The sequence below is a fragment of the Pocillopora damicornis genome, chromosome 13, assembly GCF_964200805.1.
Source record: "Pocillopora damicornis chromosome 13, jaPocDami1.2, whole genome shotgun sequence".
In the NCBI taxonomy this organism is placed as follows: Eukaryota; Metazoa; Cnidaria; class Anthozoa; order Scleractinia; family Pocilloporidae; genus Pocillopora; species Pocillopora damicornis.
The window spans coordinates 12543904-12566899 of NC_142682.1; the positions used below are offsets into that span (position 1 = coordinate 12543904).

Consider the following 22996-nt stretch of genomic DNA (forward strand, 5'->3'; position numbering starts at 1 on the left):
ACTTTTCTGTATAGGTCTTGCAACCCTACCATGCATTAAAGACCTCTTCTTTCGCGTAGTACTAAATAAATTAAACGTCATTCATTCTCCTTGTTTTCAACTCACGTAAACAGCTTTATAAGATCGTTTGGTTGTATCAGCTAAGTTGATATTACAAATTGACCAGCATAAAGAGTTTCTTAAGCTGACGTTTCGATAAAACCAAATTACCTTGCTATACTCCCCCATGGGCGCAGCACCACACTTTCTTTAGAAACTTACCCCTCCCTTTAAACAGCTTTATACCCGGTATTTCTCGGCGCCTATTCTCGTTCACATATAATCGAGAAGCAAACTTTTTATAGAATGAAACATTCCAAGAAGTAAATTCAAGAAAGAAAACAATAACGTACGAAAGAAGGCGTTAATATTTGTCATGAGAAATTACAAAAAATTGAATTTTTTTTTTTGCATTAAAGAAGTCTCTAGTTCTAAGCAACCACACACTCATTCTCATGTGGAAGATGACTGACTCGCTTGGCAACAACTCGTGAAAAATATGTCATGGTTCCAAACCGTCCACTAGGAGCAGTGTCGTAGAAATATCGACAGATGCCTGCTGCTCCACCACAACTGATTTTTTCATGAGGAAGACGAGCGCAACACATAGTGGAATCACCTTTGATGTTCATCTGAAATAACACAGAATGCCGGGAAAATGGATTTTAAGCATATAAATTTGGATGTAATAATAGTCTAGATTAATTTAGTACTCCTACGCCAGCTCTTGTTCCAACCTTGTAACCAACACTAAATGTGATTTTGTCTCTAGGTCTAAGGCGCAGGCTGTCTTACATGTCGCCAATATTCTTATTGGCTCCTTTTGACTCGTTATGTGTTGGTTTTGCAGCATGATTTTTCCACTAATCTATCTTGGTTTTGGCGTTTTATTTTGAAACTCGATCGGCACCAATCCAGATTCAACTAAATTTATTTTGCAGTAAAACGAGCTTTAGTGTTAGTTTCTCTACGAAAATCCCCACTCTCCAGGATCATAAGCGACTGTCACGAGTTATCAATATTTTCTACCATGAAAAAAGTTCGGGGTTTTAGCATGCAGAGAAGTTCTTACTCGCACTGCCTTCATGTAACTTCATCTCATCATCAGAAAAGAGACAACCAAAACAACAAGTAAGTCTAATAAGAGATGTATAAAAGGATGTATTTCCTCAATTTTGTAATTGTCATAAATATATACCTAGGCTACTTTTGACGGTGAACGTAATAATTTCTGAAACATTGCCTTTGTCTTCGCGACATTCAGGCCTAAAAAATTATATGGTTTCCTAACCTTTTTCTGAAACACGCATAGCAGTCAGGCTTATTTAATACTGTGAAAGAAGAACATTTCGCAAAGAAAACGAAAAAGATTGCCCTACACCAACCTGGTCTTTAAGATACAAACTGTGGCCCTCGAAAACAAGTTCGTCAACGTCAATAGTGTCTCCAAGGGTCTGTTCTGGATGATATTCAACCACAAGAGACAGCACCATCAACATTTCCACCACAAGTTGGCGATATTCCGGCTCTGGAATGCGATTCAGGGCAGCTTCCACACACAACGCGAACTTCAATTCTCCTGGAGTCATCTGGAAACAGAAAAGCATTGTATGACTGAAACTGTTAAGAGAGGACTAATGATGATTACTGCGTTAAGAAATACCGTGGTCATAATAAGCTTGACATTGACCAAGAGCAGATTTGATATATTTTCTTGGCATTAGTTTTGGCGAGGAAATTTTGGTTTTTCTGACTGATGAATAACATTATTATCAGATTTTTCTCGAAATCCAAAAGCCCTGGATACAGCATTACGTTTTGCTTTGGAGGAAAGACAAACCAGAACAAAACTAATTATGTCAGAAAGGGCCGGGAAGAACTCTCAGTAACTTAACGTTATCGCCATCGGGGGCAGAAATATGCGAGTGGCCATGTCGCCATTGGATAATAATTGCATTCTAACTGATAGAGTTGGGTGCATAAGCCTGTTAAGCCAGTTACAAATCGCAGTGAAGCTTAAAATTAAAGAAATAATACTAGAAAATGGGATTCAACCGAAGGCATACCTCTAAGACCATGGTGTTCGGTAGATAATGCTTGTAAATGGTCATACCTCGACACTAAAGGAATTAAAAAAAAACAAAAAAATAACAACAGGTCACTCAAATAGCTGAAAAACATCCCAAATATGAAAATGTTTTAAATTTGGAGTTTGAAATTTGCAAGTTATCATACCTTTTCGAGAACTTTCCAGAATTTGGGGTAAAAATCCTCAGGGGCTCGGTTAAGAGCTCCATCAAGGCACCTACGCCTAATCCACTGCCCAAGGCGGTCCTGAGGGTCCTCGTCCTCGTCATCTTTATCTTTCTGTGGTCCCAACTTATCCTGATCAGGTGATGGTAGCAATCCTCTACCGCTCATATGCTTTAAATCCGAAAACAAATATAGTTGTTATTAATGTTGTTATTGTGTTCGACTTTTCTTGAACAATTTCTCGCGCAGTGTTGGCAGGTCCAAAATGATACTTCAGTTAATCTAAGTTTTCGTTATATTTCGAACTGGTAATGAATGTACCACGTCATCGATGGAAAATCAAAGTTATCACCTTTCTAGACAAATGTGAGACTGACAAATTTCATATGTGTTCAATCGTTATTCCGTCTCTTTACACATTCTTTAGTTTTATCAACTGAGTTGCTAATATAAACTTAACGTTTCGAGAATTAGCCCTTCGTCATTCGCTCTGATGGAGGACTAACGTTCAACACGTCTGCTTTTGAGCCTTTTTATGGTGGCTAATTGGCATTATCAACTCAATTGATAAAACCGAATCATCTCATACCCTCCCCCCCCCCCTCCCTACAGACAGGGCACCACAGTTTCTTTCTTAAAATTTACCCCTTTACACATTACTACAAAACCATGCAAAACAATGGCGCAAGACGGCGCGAGGTAACGCGGCTCAAAAGATAACAGCCATAAAAAAGACAAGCCACGTGGGATTGAGAAGAGATGAACGCTATTTAACATCTCAGTTAATTCAATTTAAGTTTATTTTATGTTATTGCATTAATATCTATTTTATCTATATCTATTCTAAACACAGAATTAGAGCATTAATGCCTTTGCATCATAGCGTTAGCTTTAATGCAATTTCACTTATGATTGCAGTCAAGGTTTCTTAGAGAGAAAGTTATAACAGCTTGCAGAGAATTGCAATTTACGATTCAGTAGAAAAGGAACCACGGAAATGCTTGACAGTTTCCTGACTTAAAGAATTTCTCCCGTCCATCCTGCTGTGGGAGGAAAAAGCGCTTAACTGAGGAACTCAAACTATCGAAAAAAGATTGGTTTGGAATGCAATGAGTTTCACACATGAAAAAAGTAAATGAATAACCGTAAATAAACAAAACGTAAAAAAACAACCACAAAAAAAAAAAAAAAAAAAAGATCAAAGCATCAAAAAGAACTAACTGGATGTTCATCAACGTCGACTCCATCATAAACTTCCTCACTTTCTTGCAATTAGTCCTCGCAGCTCACACGAGAGTTTAACTACATTTCTACTCTAAGCTGGAAATCAAATATTTCACTTGCTCTCCATAAGCCTTTTTAAAATTTCTGTTAGTCATTACAGTGCAAGATGAGAGGAAGTTATTTGTTAGCAGTATTGTTGATGTTAATCAGGCTTCCTTTACAGCGAAGAACTCGTGAGTAAAGCAGAAAGCTGAGACAAAAAAATTAATTTCTGAATCGATGTCATTTCCCTTCACCCTTATAACATTAGAAGAACTGAAATCATTTGTTAACATACCATATGTTTCCCCGCAAACATTTTAATACAGCTTATCTTCTGTTGATAAATATGAAAACGTGCTGTTAAGCCGTACAGTTGTGCAGAAAGATGGTGCAACCAGGAAACTTCCAAGACGTGCTTTGATAAAAACACCCTTTGCTTATCGACAATAAACCAAAAGCCAAACAATTTTGCCTAGCGTAACCTGGATTAAGATTTTTCAGCACGAAAAAAAAAGGAACACAAAATAGAACAAACAAACAAAAAGAAATAGAAAACAAACAACCAATCCAGACAAAACAAACAAAACAAAACTTAACAAACCAAAGCAAAAAGAGAAAAATTTAAATAATACCTTATAGACGCGACTCTTTCACTTTCGCATCATTCATTATCGCACCGCCTAAGGTATAGGTTGGAGCTAGCCAACATGAACGCATTGTGCAAAGAAAATCTAATGTGCGCGCCATTTATCCTGTTTGAAAAGCAACCCCTGTTCTTGCAAAGATGAATGTGATAATTCCCACCTCAATATTTACAGCAGCGAAGAGCGCCCGATTAAAACTATTCTTTCCGTGGTCCTATTTTTGAAGAAGGTATTGCCGACCGAAAGTGCATCCAATTTATTAAAGATCAAAGTGCTCTGTGAGCAAACTCGTGAATTGACACATGATTTTTTAGATTATGTTTAATGCTATCTGGTTTAGGGAATTTTGTGGTTGATTGTCATATCTAGAGTACGAGCAGTAGTTCAGTGTTCGCTAATGTAGCAAAGAAACAAAGTAACGTTGGGATAAGAAGGCATTACCATTGAAATGATCATGCTATTACATTTGACAAGGTGGATGATGTCATGTGTTTTAAACGTCTATCATTTTTGTTTCTGGTTTAAGAGAAAAGGTTGGAAGTAAATGTGGGTGAAAAGTGAGATTTACTGTCTTTCGTTGTAAATATTAGAAAATCAAGGCAATACTGTCTTAATGAAAACATTAACGATTCCCTCTTTATCAAAAGAGACAAACGGGAACGAGTTTTGAGTGATATAACTAAGCTAAGCCTGCCACCGTCATTTTGGATCTCCGCCTGGGTAGATTTAAGTCACGTGCTAGGCAACGTATAATCAATAACAAGATAGAATTTCATTTCAGGCCTATTTACCAATTTTGTGGTGTGTAACTTTCGCATTTTAGTACTTTGTATGTATGTTGAATCTTCAAATTGTCTTGAAACTTAAAAGAAAATTGTTCTTTTAAAATTCACTGAAAATCGGTAGCTAAAACTGTTTGTTTAGGTGTTATTTGATTTTCGTGTTAACTTGTTATTTCGTCAGTCGCCGGCATCTTCTGTTGCTTCACACAGGAAAAACACACGCGACGAAACGTAATGATCAATTTTGTCCTCAATCTCACGCTATAACAGAAAAAGCTTTTGAACATCTGTAAACTCCGAGCGCTTCGCAGTAAGTGATATTTTCAATGAATCTTCGGATTGTTTTCAAGTTCAAGGATTGTAAATTACAATTTTATGAAAAACGAAGGTTGTTCTGTTATTTCAGTGTGAATCCTTGCATGCCTGCCAGTCGCTGGCGCCGCTTGTTGAAACTAAAACGTAAAAAAAAAAAACTCTTTAAAGATTATAATTGGCTTCTTTTTCACCCCACCACTATTCTTAGCAACAAAGGTCGCCATTTCTTCTTTTTATTGCTCGCCAAAAACTATCAAATGCACTCAAAAGCCTAAAATCTAAAAAAAGTTTACAGGAATCGACCAATCGAGCGAGCGAATGCCATTCCCCACATCGTACCTATAACTCGCTCTTGCGCATGCGCGCAATTCACGAGTTAAAAACTGAACAGCAACCATACCTGGATAAGAGATAGTTTTGTCGGAGATTTTTTCCAGCGACAATAACAAGGAAAGATTTTTTTCCAGGTTTGGTGGTGATCCACTGATAACAAGATATCCTAACCAGTTCTGCTAGTTTTATTAACTTGCAGAACTGCTTATCTCTCAGCTGACCGGTTATCAATTGGTAGAGACAAACATTGCAGCTAAAGGGTATACTCTTTAAAGAGCACCGAATTCCTTCCACAAATCCGTTCACGAATGAAGAAATGTAAAGTGGTTTCCGTGTTTACCTGGCCTGATGTAAACACGCGGGAAGTTGGGAGAACACGAGATAAGCGTAGGAAACCACGACGCGAGGCAGAGTGGTTTCCAGCTTATCGAGTGTTCTCCCAACCTCCCAAGTGTTTACATCAGGCTATGTAAACACGGAAACCACTTTACATTTCTTTTATAAAATAACTATTGAAAGAGGAACGAAAACCGTGTTTACATATGCTCATGTAAAATGGTTTTATGGCCAATCAGAGCGCGCGTACCATTTGAATTATTTTATAATGTAATTTTCACCACAATTGGCAGTAATGTCACAATCTCATTGGCCAATTTGCCGTTGTCGAATACAGACAACACTGACCACTGTGAGGATGAATATCTTTGTCGATAAGAGTACTGACCGCGCTAAACCACTGTCGATTTGTCAAGTAACTAAAGGGAAGAATAGAGTAAGATATTACAAGGTCAAAATGATTAATAATTTCTCTCACTTTCTAAATGAAGACTGACCTTAATAGCACTAGAAAGTTTTCGGATCCCAACCCTTTTCGGAAGGTCGACGTTTACGATGGAGATCTGTTTCTCTGGTGTGCTCTTGTTGTCATAGGACAAATCTAAAAAATAATTAAAATAATAAAAAAAGAAATAAAAAAGAAACAAGGAAAGAAACACATATATAAGATTATTAGACAAAAAGGAAAGAGGTGTACACTGTATTAGTATTTTATCGCTATTCGAAATTGGTTAATATTTGATTACAAAATCAGCAGTTATTTCAAGCTAATTCGTTTTTTCTGTTTCCTCAGAAATAATTCTCTGAGCATTCTTCTGGAGTTTTCATGATTCCAGGACTAAAAATTTAATCGAGATTGTAAAATCCCACGACTACTCAGGTTTTCCATGATCCACACAAACCCTGAGGCTAAAACAAGAAATAAAACTTACCACTTGAAACGACCAACTCCTTTCCGCTAAGAATATGATACAGGAGAGTTTTCATCTCAAAAGGGCTCAAGTTCATGAAAAACTCAGCGGCATCTTCACCTGGAAGGCGCGTATGGCTGCATGTTAGAACACGACATGTTATGTTCAGAGTTACTAGTTGTCGTTGTTTGGTTTGTTCCTGTATTTTTTGTTTTTTCTTTCAGTTTTACTGTCGTAACGTCTGCCGGTTGTTACCGATCAAACGCAAAACTGTTGAAGCCTTGTAAAACAATTGTAGATTAGCCTGCGAGGAGTTGTGAAAATGTAAGGCACAAACTTTCGCAAAACGGGCAGTTACGCAGGTTGAAAAAAAAAAAATTGGAAAAGCTGTGCTTCGAGTAAACAGACGAAAAAAAAAAAAAAGGAAAGTACATTGTTGGCGTTAAATCAAGTTCTCGATAACGCGTGGCAAAGGTTAGACACACAAATAGACTCAATTTCGCACGAGGTGTCATTTGTCGTAAACGGAAGTTCGCCCGAACATCAAGAAGTTCAGCTGCACTGGGGGAGAACCGCCCGTAGTTCGAAAAAATGAAGATATAAATACACAAACAGAAAAAAACTCTTTTAGTTTCTGACCGGAACAATCCATGGATCTCGCCAACTCAGCCACCATAACTTCTATTATCAGGCCGACTCGAAGCCTCAGCATCTCTTTGAATAGAGACGGTTCAGTCCTTACAAAGATCCCAAGATAAACTAACAGTTCCTGGTGATAAAGAAGAATATTACTGGTTCGACCAAAACTGAACAAGGACGATTTTATATGGGATGAAGAACAAAACAAAGCTGAAGTGACAACCCAAACGGAATAAAAAATTGTCGAGGGGGAGAAAATACTAAACCGACGGTTTACAAACGGTAAAGATTAAAAAATCCTACTCTCTATGCTATTATTATCGTAATCATAACCATAACAATTCTCTCAAATGTATTGGTACATCAGCTGCAAATCACCCTGTACAGTTGTAATCAGACAGTTGGCTGTAATCGGAAACCTGTAATCGGACAGTTGAAGCAGCCAATCATACTAAGTTCACTCAGCTAAATCCAACAATCACAGAATCGATCACAATAACCATAGCAACAACCTGAAAAGTAAACTGAGAAATTTCCAAATTTTTTGCTTTAGACATTGTCTCTACTGGAGATGTTTCTCCTCAATGTTTTTTTTTTTTCAAAAATTGTAATGGTTATGATTAATTGGTAACAGGACTTCGTGTCGTCCAATTCGGTCTGTAATCACACTTGTGATTGACAAATCGGACTCCCGCTTCGCGGTCGTCTGCTTTTGTAAATCACTCGTATGATTACAGACCGAATTGGACTCCACTCGGTCCTATTAGAATTATTCATTATTACTATCACTAATGCTAAAATTAGCTGTATTTTAATACTTTCATCATTACTTTTTCTAGTACTTCTGCTGTTACTGGTTTGCGTACACATTTTAGGAATTTTACCTGAGTGACAACACCAGTGCTCATATCTTCACCAAAAACGTTGAAAATTATATTTTTCATGTCCTCTTGCGGAAGAGGTCTGCCACGAAAAAAAAATTGAATAATTATATCAGTGTAGTAAAAACCTTATCAATATAGTGACAGAGAAGACAGCACCGAAGAAAGGTTCTTTCTTTACAAGTCAATTCACAAAAGCACATTTTGAAGTCGAGTTTGTTTTTATTCTTGTTTTGTTCTTTTTTGCATCAAACAGTTTGAAAACTAATGAAACAAACGCACTACGACAACATCGTCGAGATTCACCTTGTTATGACCTCTTCGTGTCCACCCTGAGGGATTCCCACAGTCAGCTGCTTCTGGTGCACTAAAAGATCTGTGGCAGCCTGGTGAAGAGAAGAGGAAAACATCATCACAACTTTATACTTTACAACAAAAGGGCTGAAATCGATATATAGGCGATTAACTCAGACCAATGAAGTACGACCATGCATTAAAAGAGCGAAAAGATCGAAGAGGCGGGTGCAACAAGATTGGGAGAGGTCTGGGAATGATAGGCATATGAGTGATAACCCCTTCTCGAATCCAAAGTTGGGTCACAATGTCTTATGTCACAGTATAGCTTGGCTGTTTGAATATTTTTAGAATAAACAGCAACAACAAAAAAAGATGAACGCAAACAATAACAACAGCAACAACGAACACAAAATTTGAGCTTGTCGTGAAAACGGAGGTTATTAAAGATAAACAATATACCTCGGCTAGATCCTCCACTCGTTTTCTCAACAGCCCAGCGGTGTGACGCACTAAGGACCATAGCTTACTTTGACAAGCCTTGAAATCAAACGCAACAAAATGACAGTTAAAACTTTCAACTGGTAATGTGGATCAAAAAGCATAACAGGAAAACGTTGGGTAAATGTGTAAGACTGTTTCTTGAGGATACAGTATCAGTTTTCTTTGACTTAATCTTTGACGCAAGTCCGTGTTTGAAACATTTAACGACTAACTCCGTAACTTAAATAGTACTTCTAAGATGAATTAGTTTACCTTTTCGTAAAGCTCTCCGAGGAGTTTTTGGACTGTAACTCCTGGTTCACCAAAAAGTTGAGTATCAAAGTCTGGACCCCTAGTGAAACAAAGTAAATAGAGCCACACTGTTCTGTGAATTATTTCCACGGTTCACAGAGAAGCAATTATAATCCTAAGGCGAACGCACGTTTAACATCTTGTGAAAAAAAAAGCCAAACAACAAATAAAACTCACAAACATGCGAAAAAACATAAACAAACAGCAGGAATACTATCAAGGAACAAAGTAGTTCGAACCAGTTCTTCGACGCATACTATCACAAAAGACTTCTAACACCTACAAATCGTATTCCATTTGAAGTTAACGATAAAATTAATCTCCCCCAAAACAGACGATACAAGTTCAAAAAACTTAACACTTCTCTGGTTGGAAAACCTATACCAGCCCCAGTTACGTAACTCATATTCCAATATCATTCATAATATTACATGTACTCTACTGTATATACCTAGTTTGTAAAAGTAGTAAGTTGGGTTAGGATTAGAGGAAATGTTATTGGGGTTGGTTGGCGGCAGACCTCGTAGGGGGACCACAAGTCCTATTTTTTATTCGCCTAGTAGCTTGTACCTTGTACTGCTCCTAATACTAAAAGAAACAAATGAATAAAGCGAGCAGCCCTTGGTTTGTTATATTGGTATTTTGTGTTGGATGAAAAGTTCTTGTTGTGTTGGTTGGAGAAATTCTATTCTCTAAGATTAGGTACTTCGAGAAAATTTAACATACACAGGACTCTGTACCTTGTATTATACAAAAAATGTAGTATGTCAGCTTGGGCATCAATTGTCTCTGCTTCTTTAAGTTGCAACAGTAATTCTTCCAACTCCACGTCAGTGGACATGGCACGTGACCTGGCTGGTGTCCAACCATTAGCTGCGCGATCTTCAAATGCTTCACATCCGGGAACTTGATTTGAGAAAGGCAGAGAAAATGGCATAAATAATATCAAGGATACCTTAAACATGTAGAAGATAACCAACAGATTTAGAGGCAGTTTTCGTACGCAATTCACTTTTTCATCATTATTTGCAAATCTTCGCTATTATATTTTTTTCTTTCAGGAAAGCGTGAATGGCTTGCGTCATTCACTACGTGCAACGTTCGACATCGGCTTTCATCGTTCATGGTTAATGCTTCTAAATGTCAACCTCTCTGCAATCACCAGAGTAAACACAAAGTTTTCTTGGGTCTCTATGTGACTCGTTTGACGAAGTAAAACTGAAAATATTGGTGCAGCTTTCCAAAAAACCTTGAAACTCGACAGTTTTAAAGCACTTTGAGTAAAGCTGACAGAGGGAGATTTCAACCGCAGTATACGGTTATCTGTTAAATGCATATTAAAGCCTTATCAGCATTTTATATATATGCAATTTAAGTTAACAATTATTTTCCTTCATAGCATGCTCTTATTTCTTGAAATGAGCGCGTAAATATCTAATGACTGAATTGTATTCTGTTATCTTTAAGATGTTATTGCATGTTGCTAAAAAAGGTATCATACCGTTAACTATTTCATGCACATCAGGGCGTGAAATTAACTTTTTTTTCTGATAGCCACTTGGCTCCTAAATTCTTCAAAGTGGTAGCCAATTCAAAAAAAGTTGGTCGCCATTTTCAAAGACAAACAAAATCTTTCTTCACGCTGTCAGCGTTCTAGATAGACCCTCCAAAATTAAGTTAGGGAAAAGATCTTTAACGTGCGACAAAGTGGACACTAGGATGTATGATATACAACGTTCAGGCTCATCTAAATCCAAGATGGCGTCTAGTTATCGATCGAGATGCATGTGCTACGTTTTGGAAACAAACTTAACGAGGAAGTTTGCCGCGGATTTATCTTTGCAAATTTATTTAATTCACTATATCTCTTAGTAAGGTTATGATGAAACGTTGTAGTCGCCAATTTGGCGACTAACTTTCAGGATTTAGTCGCCAAAGTGAAAAATTTAGTCGCATTGGCGCCTGTATTAGGCGCAATTTCACGCCCTGCACATACGCACTTTCAAAGTGTTAGGTTTGTCACTTCTTCAGTTGTTGCTAAGTTAATTTTTAAGGTGAAATTTATCACTATATTATCCTTTCATTTTAAATTAAAAGAAGATGAACTTCACTCAGGAACAGATTATAGGGTAATAATTAGGTCACTATAAACATAATTGTTGAGAATGTTAGGAAGAAAAAAGCTCTGGTCGCCACTTTTCTCTGTACCAGAGAGCTATGGTTAAATGGACGTAAACTCTACAGGGAGGTCAGTACAAGCCAAGTTACTTGCCAGTTAGAAGAGCTTTTCCTACAAGCTACATCAAAGAGGTAATGTGCAACTGCTCATTGTGTGATATAACACTACACTTTTTTTCTTTAGCTTGAATGCTTAAATTATTTTTTCACTAGTCTATCGCCGGTGGAGCTATGTAACGACTGTGACGATATTCTTTTACTGAAATAAGAAAATTTACCTCTTATGGTGGTTGCAAAAAGTGTGAGCTTAAAAAACGATAAAAGCCTTTGAACTTGCTTCTCTATTCAGAGTCCCTCATGATTCCTTACCGTGCAAAAATAAATAACAAGTTCTATTCACAACACTGACAACAGAGCGGATCAAACACAAAGATTGCTACACAAAACGTAGTAAAACAAACAAACAAACAGACAGACAAACAAAGTAACAAACTAAACAAAATAATATAAAAGGAGGAAAACTGAAACAGGAAACGTATAGCCCTCTTAGTACCTGAATCGGTACCCCAGGTAGGTAATGATGGGCCACTGTCCTCATCAGTGTCAGGTGAAGGCGACTGAGGTGACTTCCAAGTCGCTGAAACTCACGTGACAAGTGCATGTTAGTGGAGTGCGTGACACATGACGGAAAGATTGATCAAAGGACGACCACGTGAAAGAGGTTTCCTAAAGTATGCCGGGAGTGTACAGTACTATGTTGGTGGATGATAAGGCAGATTGAAACTTAACATGAAGATTAATTAATCGGATTCCATTCTAAGACATTCTTTTCACGTCAAAATATAGCGGGGTTGGTAACTTCTAACACAAAATTCTCATTACTTAACTTGACGTACCCCGGACTTTCTGGTGTTTCCCCCAACCAACGGCAAAAGACTGCCTCAAAATAAAGAGCAAATGAATATTCGACCACATTAAGCCTGGTTGTTCCAGTCATTTCCGCAGACATGCTTTTAGCTATACCTTTTTTTCCTTGCGATTACTTTTTCCGTTATTTTTCTAATTTAAAGAAGAAAGTATAGGCCACTTTGCTCGTTCTAGAGCAAGAGATCATCGTAGCTGTTTACTTCGTACATTGTTATGAAAAAAAAAACAGACAAACAAGCTTGACAAAAAATTGGCCACGTTCTCGGAATTTGCGCTTGCTTATTCGCCTAAACGTACAATGTTATTTGCAGTGTAATACTATGGAGTCACTTTAAGTCGCAGGAATATTATCTAATAAACATACATGCACTCACGTAAGTTAAGTAAAATTTAACTCAACAGAAAAGTAAACGATAACACCGTGAACAAAGTCACAGACATTGCTGCATCGCTTACGCGTTTAAAGGGTTAGATTTATTGTTAAGTTACCCGACGTCTGAGTTGTATGCGTTCATAATTTAACATAAATGCGTTGCTCAAAGCCACGTACAAGAGTAACAGCACAAAGAAGTTAATGTTTACACCAGAAGTAGACTCACAGATGTTGCTTCTAAGGCTATCTACTTAAATAATCAGCTAGTTATATAAAAATTAGGTGACGCACTAAAAAATAGTGCGCAAAATTTTTTGAACAATGGAAGGAGTATTTCTTCATAGGAAACAAAGCTGACCAAGGCTAAGCATGAGAACATTAGAGTGCTTTTTATTCAATTGTCATGAAAATAAACTCTATCGTAATTATTACGGCCAATCGAAAAAAAAAAAGAAAATTTCCTAAGCCAAATTAACTCCGAGTATCCACATTTTGCCGGCTCTGGCGCGGTATAACACGAGGTGACCAAAATACGACTGGTGTTGGATTGGCATCAAAGTGGTTGGTTGAGACGATAGCGTAAGGATTCTAAATCAATCACAGAGCTACGCGAAACGAATCTAGTGCAGTGCCAGATTACGTTCATCGCTCAATTGGGAATTTCTATAACTGTAGATGTTTCGTGAAGTCGTGAAATATAATACAAAACAATCATTAAGAGTAACTTACGAGATGTACCACCAGATGGCTCGTGGTACACTGAGATGCTTCTACTTCTTTTAACCAAACCCTTGTAACTCGACTTTCTTCTTACCGCACTATGACCAGCACTGCTATAAGCTCGATTCTGTAACAACAATAGCAAGACAAGGTTGATTAAAAATTCCATCTAAAAAAAAATTTCATTTTGGGGATGAATGCGCAAATTTACCCCTTTTCTCTGCAAAAGGAAGGTTTTATTGCCTCCCCACCCCCTTGGACGGGCTTCACTGATGGTTTGTTCTGGTTGGAGGTAAGCACTGTGAAAATTAAGCGTCTTGCCCAAGAACATAACAATGACCGAGTCAGAATTCAAGCCCCGACCATTCGATCCGAGGCCTTCCGCGTGAATTGACACAGTTCTTAATCTTTTCTATCCTCCCCAATCATTGGGGCATATTTTTACCTACTAAGTGTGTGTCTAACCCAAGAGTATAAGTCAGTGTTTCTCTGCATAAAAAAATTCCTACCTTGCAGAAAACGGTTCAATGTACCAAGCAATAAAACTTACTCTTCCCGATGTGATTGATTCAGAATCAGTTCGCAGCAGCAGGTCACTGGGTACCCGCAACCTTCTATGTCTCCTAAAAACTGCAGGAGCAAAGAATCGACTCGTTTAAACGACGGAACTATTATCACAGACAAATAAATACCTCATATGAACCCCTTATACCCCAACATCAGTACGCAAATTCTCCATACTGTTGTCCGTTAAATTTCTTAAGGTGCTGACAAGGAGAATATGTTTAACAATCAAGAACTACTTGGTAATCAGTTCCTTCACTATGGTGACCTAAATTTGTGATTTGGGGCTGATATCGTAAGAAGAAATTTAATGCTGGATACAGGGGTCAAAGGATTTCAGAATTAAGTAAGTAATACTAAGGCAATAAAGAATGCTGTGGAATGAGAGTATCCAAGCCCATGATCTATTTAATATTTTTGCCCTTGTACGATGGTCTAAACGCAGCACGTGACAGAATATCCCCCCGCTAGAACTGGATGATATCCGAGAGTATCACCTAATCGATATTCCCCAATTTTCAAACCTTACGTCCACTATGATGAGTCTTCGTTTCAAATTTAATTCAAAATGAGAGAGGGTTTTGTGGTTGTTACAGAAGAAGGGAAATGTTTTTTTTTTCATTAAGCCGTACCAGAAAACAGCCAAGAGAAATCATTCCACGCTGAACACAGTCCGTTGTTCGTAAACATTTTTTTCACGCGTATTGCAAAATATTTGACGCATAATAAACAGCAACAGTCTCTATTTTACGAAAAATATCAGTTCCTCGAAGCCCACAGTTTTCTGAGAGCGAAGCTCGAGAAAAACTGTGAGCGTCTTAAAGTAGCAGCTTGAAGAGCATCTTGAAACATACAACCATGTTTACTCGTTCGCATCTTGGAACAGTTGTTTTCCACAGATAAATATCCGTACATATTTTCGCGCAAAATAGAGGCTATTGTGTTTATTATGCTTGAATTATTTCGCAATGTGCGAGAAAAAATGTCGACGAACAGTTGGCTGTATGCAGCGTGTGATGTTTTCATTTGAGTGTTTTCTGGTACGACTTAAAAAATTCCTTGTATGAAAAGTAGAACTTGAAATAGAAAGTATACTTAAAACCCACTTCAACCCACTCACCCTCTTCAGTGTCCTCAATAAAATGCAGACCTGTAATACAGGACGTGCTCAAAAATTCTGACAGATACCCAAGACGAACCCTGTCCAAAACATAAATTATATCAGAGTAATTTTCGACTAAGAGTTGAAAGCACTACAGGATTGCATTAGTTTAAGGTTACAGTTCACCTCACTGTAAGATTGACCGCACTCCGATCTCTCAACCAGTTAACAAAAAAGTGGCACACGAGGCGCAGCCGAGTGTGTCACTGATGTTCTCACCACATTTTGACGTCCTCTGTGATCTATTACTGAACAGACGCACGGTAATTTGGAATCTATTTGTTTTATATAATAAAGAATTAAAAAAAGTTTTAATGATGACGTCATCTATACGTCTGTCCTTCAATAGATCATAAGTGAGAACCAATCAGAATGCGTGCATAACTAAGCTTATTATATAATCAGTTGTAGATGATACTGTTTGTCACTCGCCTTTCCCGCACTTACGTTTGTTTACGCCTACCAACTTTGAATTCCTAGTATGAGCTCTTGTGCTGAAACCCCTATTCTGACTGGCCTTACATGAACTTCGTAATGGGCTTTGCTCACCACGGAGTCTCTGTGGCTCACTGGTAGAGCATCGGAGCGCGGAATCAGAAGGTCTGTCGTTCGATTCCTCATGGAAACTCAATATTTTCTTTGTCCCACGCTCGTGACAAGACGAAAAAACATCTTTCACTAATTTCTTTACCGAGCTCAAAACTTACCATCTTTCTCATTCAATAATAATAATAATAATAATAATAATAATAATAATAATAATAACAATAATAAAACATTCTGTGATCCTACCTGACTCCCGATATATAGCCACTCCTCAGCATCATAATCATCTTGGAAATGGATGAATTGAGGGAGTCCTCTGAGAATCAAAACATAACCACATTAAGGAACTTGTTGGACGAAGAAAATGAATTTGAAAATTCTTTTGGAATACCTACACACGCGTTTTGAACTACCCTTGTATATGTAATGATATTTAATGTCATCTCAAAAGCGTTTGGAGAAAAAAATCAAAGTGCTCTGTGAGCAAACTCGTGAAGTGACACATGATTTTTTAGATTATGTTTAATTTTATCTGGTTTAGGGAATTTTGTGGTTGATTGTCATATCTAGAGTACGAGCAGTAGTTCAGTATTCGCTAATGTAGCAAAGAAACAAAGTAACGTTGGGATAAGAAGGCATTACAATTGAAATGATCATGCTATTACATTTGACAAGGTGGATGATGTCATGTGTTTTAAACGTCTATCATTTTTGTTTCTGGTTCAAAAGAAAAGGTTGGAAGTAAATGTGGGTGGAAAGTGAAATTTACTGTCTTTCGTTGTAAATATTAGAAAATCAAGGCAATACTGTCTTAATGAAAACATTAACGATTCTCTCTTTATCAAATGAGACAAACTGGAACGAGTTTTGAGTGATATAACTAAGCCAAGCCTGCCACCGTCATTTTGGATCTCCGCCTAGGTAGATTTAAGTCACGTGCCAGGCAACGTATAATCAATAACAAGATAGAATTTCATTTCTATTTAACAATTTTGTGGTGTGTAACTTTCGCATTTTAGTACGTTGTATGTATGTTGAATTGTCTTGAAACTTAAAAGAAAATTGTTCTTTAAAAATTCACTGAAAATCGGTAGCTAAAATTGTTTGTTTAGGTGTTATTTGATTTTCGTGTTAACTTGTAATTTCGTCAGTCGCCGGCATCTTTTGTTGCTTCACACAGGAAAAACACACGCGACGAAACGTAATGATCAATTTTGTCCTCAATCTCACGCCATAACAGAAAAAGCTTTTGAACATCTGTAAACTCCGAGCGCTTCGCAGTAAGTAATATTTTCAATGAATCTTCGGATTGTTTTCGAGTTCAAGGATTGTAAATTACAATTTTATGAAAAACGAAGGTTGTTCTGTTATTTCAGTGTGAATCCTTGCATGCCTGCCAGACGCTGGCGCCGCTTGTTGAAACTAAAACGAAAAAAAAACTCTTTTAAGATTATCATTGGCTTCTTTTTCACCCCCACCACTATTCTTAGCAACAAAGGTCGCCATTTCCTTTTTTTATTGCTCGCCAAAAACTATCAAATGCACTCAAAAGCCTAAAATCTAAAAAAAGTTTACAGGAATCGACCAATCGAGCGAGCGAGCGAGCGAATGCCATTCCCCACATCGTATCTATAACTCGCTCTTGCGCATGCGCGCAATTCACGAGTTAAAAACGAAATTGCTTGGTAAAAACGAAGTTCGTCATTTGTGTACAGATGTACCTTGTAGGGAGACTACGATTTACTGTGTTTAAGCGGGAGAATTTAAAGAGTCATCCTCATGCTATTTATGAGGGTTATCAAAATATGTTACTTGTTATAAGTGGATATCATGGTGATAAAGACATGACTTAAGATTAAAGCTGTTCACTGCCATAAATGACATACCACTATAGCAGTAGAATTGTCCGATCATATAGACTGTTCAAAATTAATGGGTCAATCACATTTCCGTTTGGCTTACGCTGGCACTATAGGTCAAATTGTCCAGAGAAGTTGCTATTTTGCCACTTTCTCTATAAAATTGTGGCTTCAAGATTTGTGGTTGTCAACAACAAAGATACTGTTCTTGCTGAAGAGAACGAGACCAGAAAAAGAAATGAAACCGTCCCAAATTTTCCGTCATTCAAGACCTCCGCGTGGTAAAGGAATTTGTTCTGAGTAAAAACGAATTCACGCGATAGCTATTTAGTACTGAGAGTGCTAGGAGTAGCCGTGTCGACATACCCAACATTGAGTGAGTGATGGTCATTGTGAGAATCGGTCTTCCGAGTCTTCTCCAATTAGCTCCGAGGAAACCCACAAGTGACTTGATCCGATCAGCAAGGAACTCATTATCAAGAGCTAAGTAAAACTGGTGATAGTCGAGTATCTAAAACAGCAACAAAACAGAATGCTAAATATTAACGTCAAGTATGTTGCTTAACCAAAAGGTTTATGGAGGTTTAGCCCCATAGCGGAAGTAAAACAAGTTCGCTCCCAGACGTTTCCCCTCCTTTCCCTATGGAAAAGCATATTTCTTTTACGTCAAAATAATGATACATTTCAATCAACAAGAAACTTCAGCGAAACCATAACATAGTTCGATCAACATGCAAATTCTTAGGCCAATTAACCGACGCACAATTTCTGCACATGTGCTCAGATTGGTCAAAAACCTATTATATCATAGCAGAAGAAAAGTAAATTTAGCGACTCAATTTTTTTTTATTTCTCCTGTTGGTCACACCGTTTGAGGTCTCCGATAGACACCAATAACGTGTGATTTAAACTGACGAAGTTTCTTAAACTCACTTGGGGTGTAAAAGCCAAAATGGAGTTTCCGACATTGTACAACATGCTAGTTCCTAAGACTCCGATGTTATAGTTTGGCCTGAAAGAAAGAAAATGGTCGAAAAAAACTGAAATCGATCAATGTGCAAAGAAAATGCAATAAATGTTGAAAAGTGAATAACCAAACACTAATAACCGGGACTTCTAAAGTGATAGAGAGAAGATAATGAACGAATCAACTTAGCTCCATCATATCAAACAACGACAACACCAACACCATCAACAAAGGAAACAACGACGGGTTTTCTGTTATTGCGACTTACCTGCCTGTCAGATCTAACTTGAGATTTTTCCCTGCAAAAAGGAAGTCATAGTTAAAATTTAACGACACTTCACATTTGGCAGAAAAACTCTCCAGTTAACATTTAAGGTAATGACATAATTGAAGAACACCGAGTTAAAAGATAAAAGATACAACGGACACGAGAGCACCCCCTAACTTAAAAGCAGCATCCTTTCAACACTGTGCATTTGTTTGCAATGTGGTTGCTACACATCTGCAACGCGCGCAAGATTCTAGTAGCCTCATGGTTAGTGTAAGAGAGACAGTACGCTTATGACTTAATGTTGGACTCTGCATTGAAATTTCAGGTTTTAAACCTCCAAAGCCACTGTGTTGGTTTGTGAGACTAACTTTGCTACTGGTGACTCAGGAATATAGATAGATCAATCCGTACCATTAACTTTCATGGAAACATAGATAGAAGGGAGAGGGGGTGGGGAATGGACTAACACCCCATTAAGGATGAATACATCAGCTACCACCGGTGAAAGTTAGGTTTGGTATCCCCATGGGGTTCATTCCAATTTTGTTGCTTACCAAGCTGCTGGTACATGGAGCTCAGGGTGCGAGCTGGTAGGACCTGAATTGGGCCCACATTCTGTGTCACTTTAACAGGGACATCAAGTTTTCTCAAATGACTTCTTACCAACTCATCTTCAGCAAGCAGGGACACTGTCCATTTGAAAGGAAGGTAAATATGAAACATCACTCTTATTTTTCTAAAACGCCTCATTAACCTTGTAGGTTCCTGATTCAGTCCGATACTACTAAACAATGAAACAAAATTCTGTGTTTCGTGCAAACAACTAGTGGCTCCATACCAACGCAAACCATGCCTCTTGACCTTTTACATGGATGCAAAATCTCAGTATTCAATCATTACATATTACTATAAAACTATACTTATAGGCAAACAAAAACGGATCAAACAAACAAAAGACAGACCGAAAAAAAACAACAAAAAAAACAAGACTATAGTAACACGGATCCACTCTGTTTGTAAACTCTAAAATACATGAAGAATTGGTGGGTATTGCATGTCAGATCATAGGCAGCAGAGGATTCGTATTCGACTTCATTTCCCAGCAAATTCACCTTACAATTGCAAAGCAACGCGATTTTATTTATTGTCCGTCAATACGTACGTTCGCTTCTGCATCTATTCAAATCCTATCTGCTGTAAATGCTGCTTTGAAGGTTGGCCAACAAACCAGGCCCCCTTTGAGCAAAGCGAAGCGAGTCAGTAAGAGGTCGTCAGGAATCTGACAAACATGTATCACGAGAGGGCGAGGGAAAGATCTGAACTTACACTATTGTATGACAATTTGGTTTTATCAACTGAGTTGACAACGTAAATTGGCCACCGTAAAGAGATTCTAGGTTGACGTTTCGGGGTTAGCCCTTTGTAAGAGCGAATGGTAGGAAAGCCGAGGGCAGATAGTACACTGACCTTGCACCACTACATCTGGTCTTTTGTCGGTCGAATGTCTACGATTAAGAGGGTCAATCTCCCCAACTGCGATAAAGTTCTGTTGGCAGAAAAAATAAATCATATAAAATTAAGGAATCGATAAAACTATCACCAAAAGGCAACTAAATTATATGCAACTTAACCTGAGCTATAATTTTTAAATAATAACTTTATTCAAGTGCCCATGAAAGCTAACAAAGGGTCAGTGCCCACATGCATGCGTACTTCCTATGCATAGCCCTGGAAAATGGATTCACTAATAAATGATGTGCATGCTACAAGGCACCAGTGTAATAGGTTCCCTCCACAAAATGAGGAACTGTAACAAAACTTAGTAATGCACTGGCATCAGGGTCACAGGTAGTTTCAATCTGCATTAAGGGATTTCGTCCTGCTCTTGCCAAACAGGCTAATTGAAAAAGATCTCTTGCTGTGTAATCATGCTCTTACTTTACTGTACGTGTACCTCTTTCAGCAGACATGCCAGAACATAGAGCGAGTGAGACCACAAGTGCAACACATATTCCCCACAATTCCTTTCCACACTGTGCGGATTAGCTTTCTCAACATCAACCTTAAATGGTCACAACACGCATACACATTCAATTTCGTAAAGTTGACATGCTTTTAACAAGTTCCCAGTAGATCTATAACTTTTAACTAAAGATACATCTACAAAAGCAATAAAGAAAAAAAATTGAAGGTCACAAATGCCATTCTGATTAAGATTGTCTTTTGAGCTCCAAGCAGTAACCGCTGTGCACTTAAAACATCAGACATGCTGAACTCTTTGCCCCCTAAGAGTGACTAGCATCTATATCTAATTTCTCCTTACAATACCACCCCTAAAGCAAACATTACGGTCATAAGAATAAACAAAATGATCACCACCTAAAGAAGTCCTTGATTGTTAAACAAATTCTTCTTGTTAGTATCACTGGGAATGTATAGAGAAAAGTAGGGAGAATTTGCTTATTGATGTTAGGGTGTAAAGGGTTAATCAAAATGACCAAGTGAACAGTATGCAGAAAACAATTTCAACTCACAATCAAGTTGGGATTCTAGGCAGTCAAAATTTTATTCTGTATACCATGCGATAAAACTGCACTTCAAAATTACAGTGTCTGTATAGTAGCAACAAGAACTTTAAGAAAAGTACTACATGAATTACAAGAGATACTTAAAAGACATTAGATATTTGATGGACATTTCATGCATGAATTGAGTTTTAAATAACTTAAGGTAAGTTATTGATTTCCTTCCAGCTTTCCATGCTTGAAAAAATATTGAATTTGGTTCCAAAAATTCTTAAAGCAAATAAAAGGAGGAAAATACTAAAATCAGTGTACATGTAACTTAAGATAAACTCTACTTTGTTTCACTAACCTTGTCCCTGGGTACATAAAAGAATTCTGGAACTAAAGGAAGACCACCTTCATCTCTCACAAGCAGAGGTTCCAGCAGCTTTGTGTATGTTTTCACCTAAGATGCAGAAATACATGACTTAAATATATTTTTTTGACCACTAAATTACTTGCACCAGGTTCTCCAAGTTTTTCTTTTTTATTCAAACCTCTGTAATCATTAGTTTCTCTGACCTACAATTAAGAGAGCACAGGAACATAGTTATCATGAAGATTCTCCGGGTCAGCCAAAAATGACATTTAATTTTGCAGCACCTTCCATGTGCATTTAATTTATGCGCTTAAAAGACTTGACTCCAGACCAAAAATTCAGCTGAATATATTTAGATAAGAATTCCTCAAATGACAAAAAAAAAAAAAATTAACAGAACAAAACAAAAAATGGAAGCCAGTGTTAGTTAAAGTACATTCACTTCAGAATTTCCTCTGTACAGGTGTATCTTTGATAATTGTCATATTTTCAAAGCAACAAATTATCATTATGGCAAGAGATGTAAAATCCACATTGATGTTAAAATTGTTTATTTTGAAGTATTTCACGATTGTAAATGCATGGCTTGAATTGAATGTAGCTAAGAAAAAAAAATAATTGATGGACAAATTTATAGTATTTTATATTGTTTAATACCAATGGCAGGATGACACAAAAAAATCCATTCTTATTGCTTGATTCTTTGTTCAATGACCTGTTTAACAACACATATTCTGTGTTTGAAAAAAAAAAATGTATCTTATCCAATGACCTGTTTAACAATACACATTCTGTGTTTGAAAAAAAAATTAATGTATCCTGTCAATTCTTTCAGCAGTTAAAATTTAATTTAACAGCATGTCATGGCTCCTTTATGATAATATTTCATAATTGAAAATTTTACAAAATATTAAACCATGGTATCCCTACATTTTTGTTCACATACTCTTCTGAGTAGAATTAAATTCATAAATTCAATATCACTGTGCTGCGTATTTCTAAATCAAATTCTTTCTTGATGTACTTTACAATTTAAAATTCTGACATATACTGTATGT

At 37.3% G+C, this 22996-nt stretch overlaps 1 protein-coding gene across 6 annotated transcripts in view; it reads right to left on the bottom strand.

Moving 5' to 3' along the window:
• Positions 1-93: 93 nt before the first annotated feature.
• Positions 94-22996, bottom strand: part of LOC113675112 (phosphorylase b kinase regulatory subunit alpha, liver isoform) — a 30981-nt gene continuing 8078 nt past the window's right edge. The window contains exons 13-37 of one of the 6 annotated variants that reach the window (XM_089191877.1): positions 21930-22025; positions 21010-21117; positions 20523-20601; positions 19610-19744; positions 19053-19083; positions 18751-18829; positions 18184-18328; positions 16205-16274; positions 15371-15450; positions 14237-14316; positions 13696-13813; positions 12220-12309; positions 10229-10394; positions 9450-9528; positions 9156-9233; positions 8706-8785; positions 8403-8481; positions 7519-7648; positions 6901-6999; positions 6466-6569; positions 3854-3892; positions 2275-2463; positions 2106-2159; positions 1425-1628; positions 94-671 (exon numbers count right to left, since the gene is read on the bottom strand). In XM_089191877.1, the coding sequence (XP_089048003.1) occupies positions 471-671; positions 1425-1628; positions 2106-2159; positions 2275-2463; positions 3854-3892; positions 6466-6569; positions 6901-6999; positions 7519-7648; positions 8403-8481; positions 8706-8785; positions 9156-9233; positions 9450-9528; positions 10229-10394; positions 12220-12309; positions 13696-13813; positions 14237-14316; positions 15371-15450; positions 16205-16274; positions 18184-18328; positions 18751-18829; positions 19053-19083; positions 19610-19744; positions 20523-20601; positions 21010-21117; positions 21930-22025 (2613 nt within the window). In that variant the 3' untranslated portion in view covers positions 94-470. The remainder of the gene's footprint in view (positions 672-1424; positions 1629-2105; positions 2160-2274; positions 2464-3853; positions 3893-6465; positions 6570-6900; positions 7000-7518; positions 7649-8402; positions 8482-8705; positions 8786-9155; positions 9234-9449; positions 9529-10228; positions 10395-12219; positions 12310-13695; positions 13814-14236; positions 14317-15370; positions 15451-16204; positions 16275-18183; positions 18329-18750; positions 18830-19052; positions 19084-19609; positions 19745-20522; positions 20602-21009; positions 21118-21929; positions 22026-22996) is intronic. The other 5 variants (XM_089191878.1, XM_089191879.1, XM_089191881.1 and 2 more) reach the window with 5 other exon arrangements.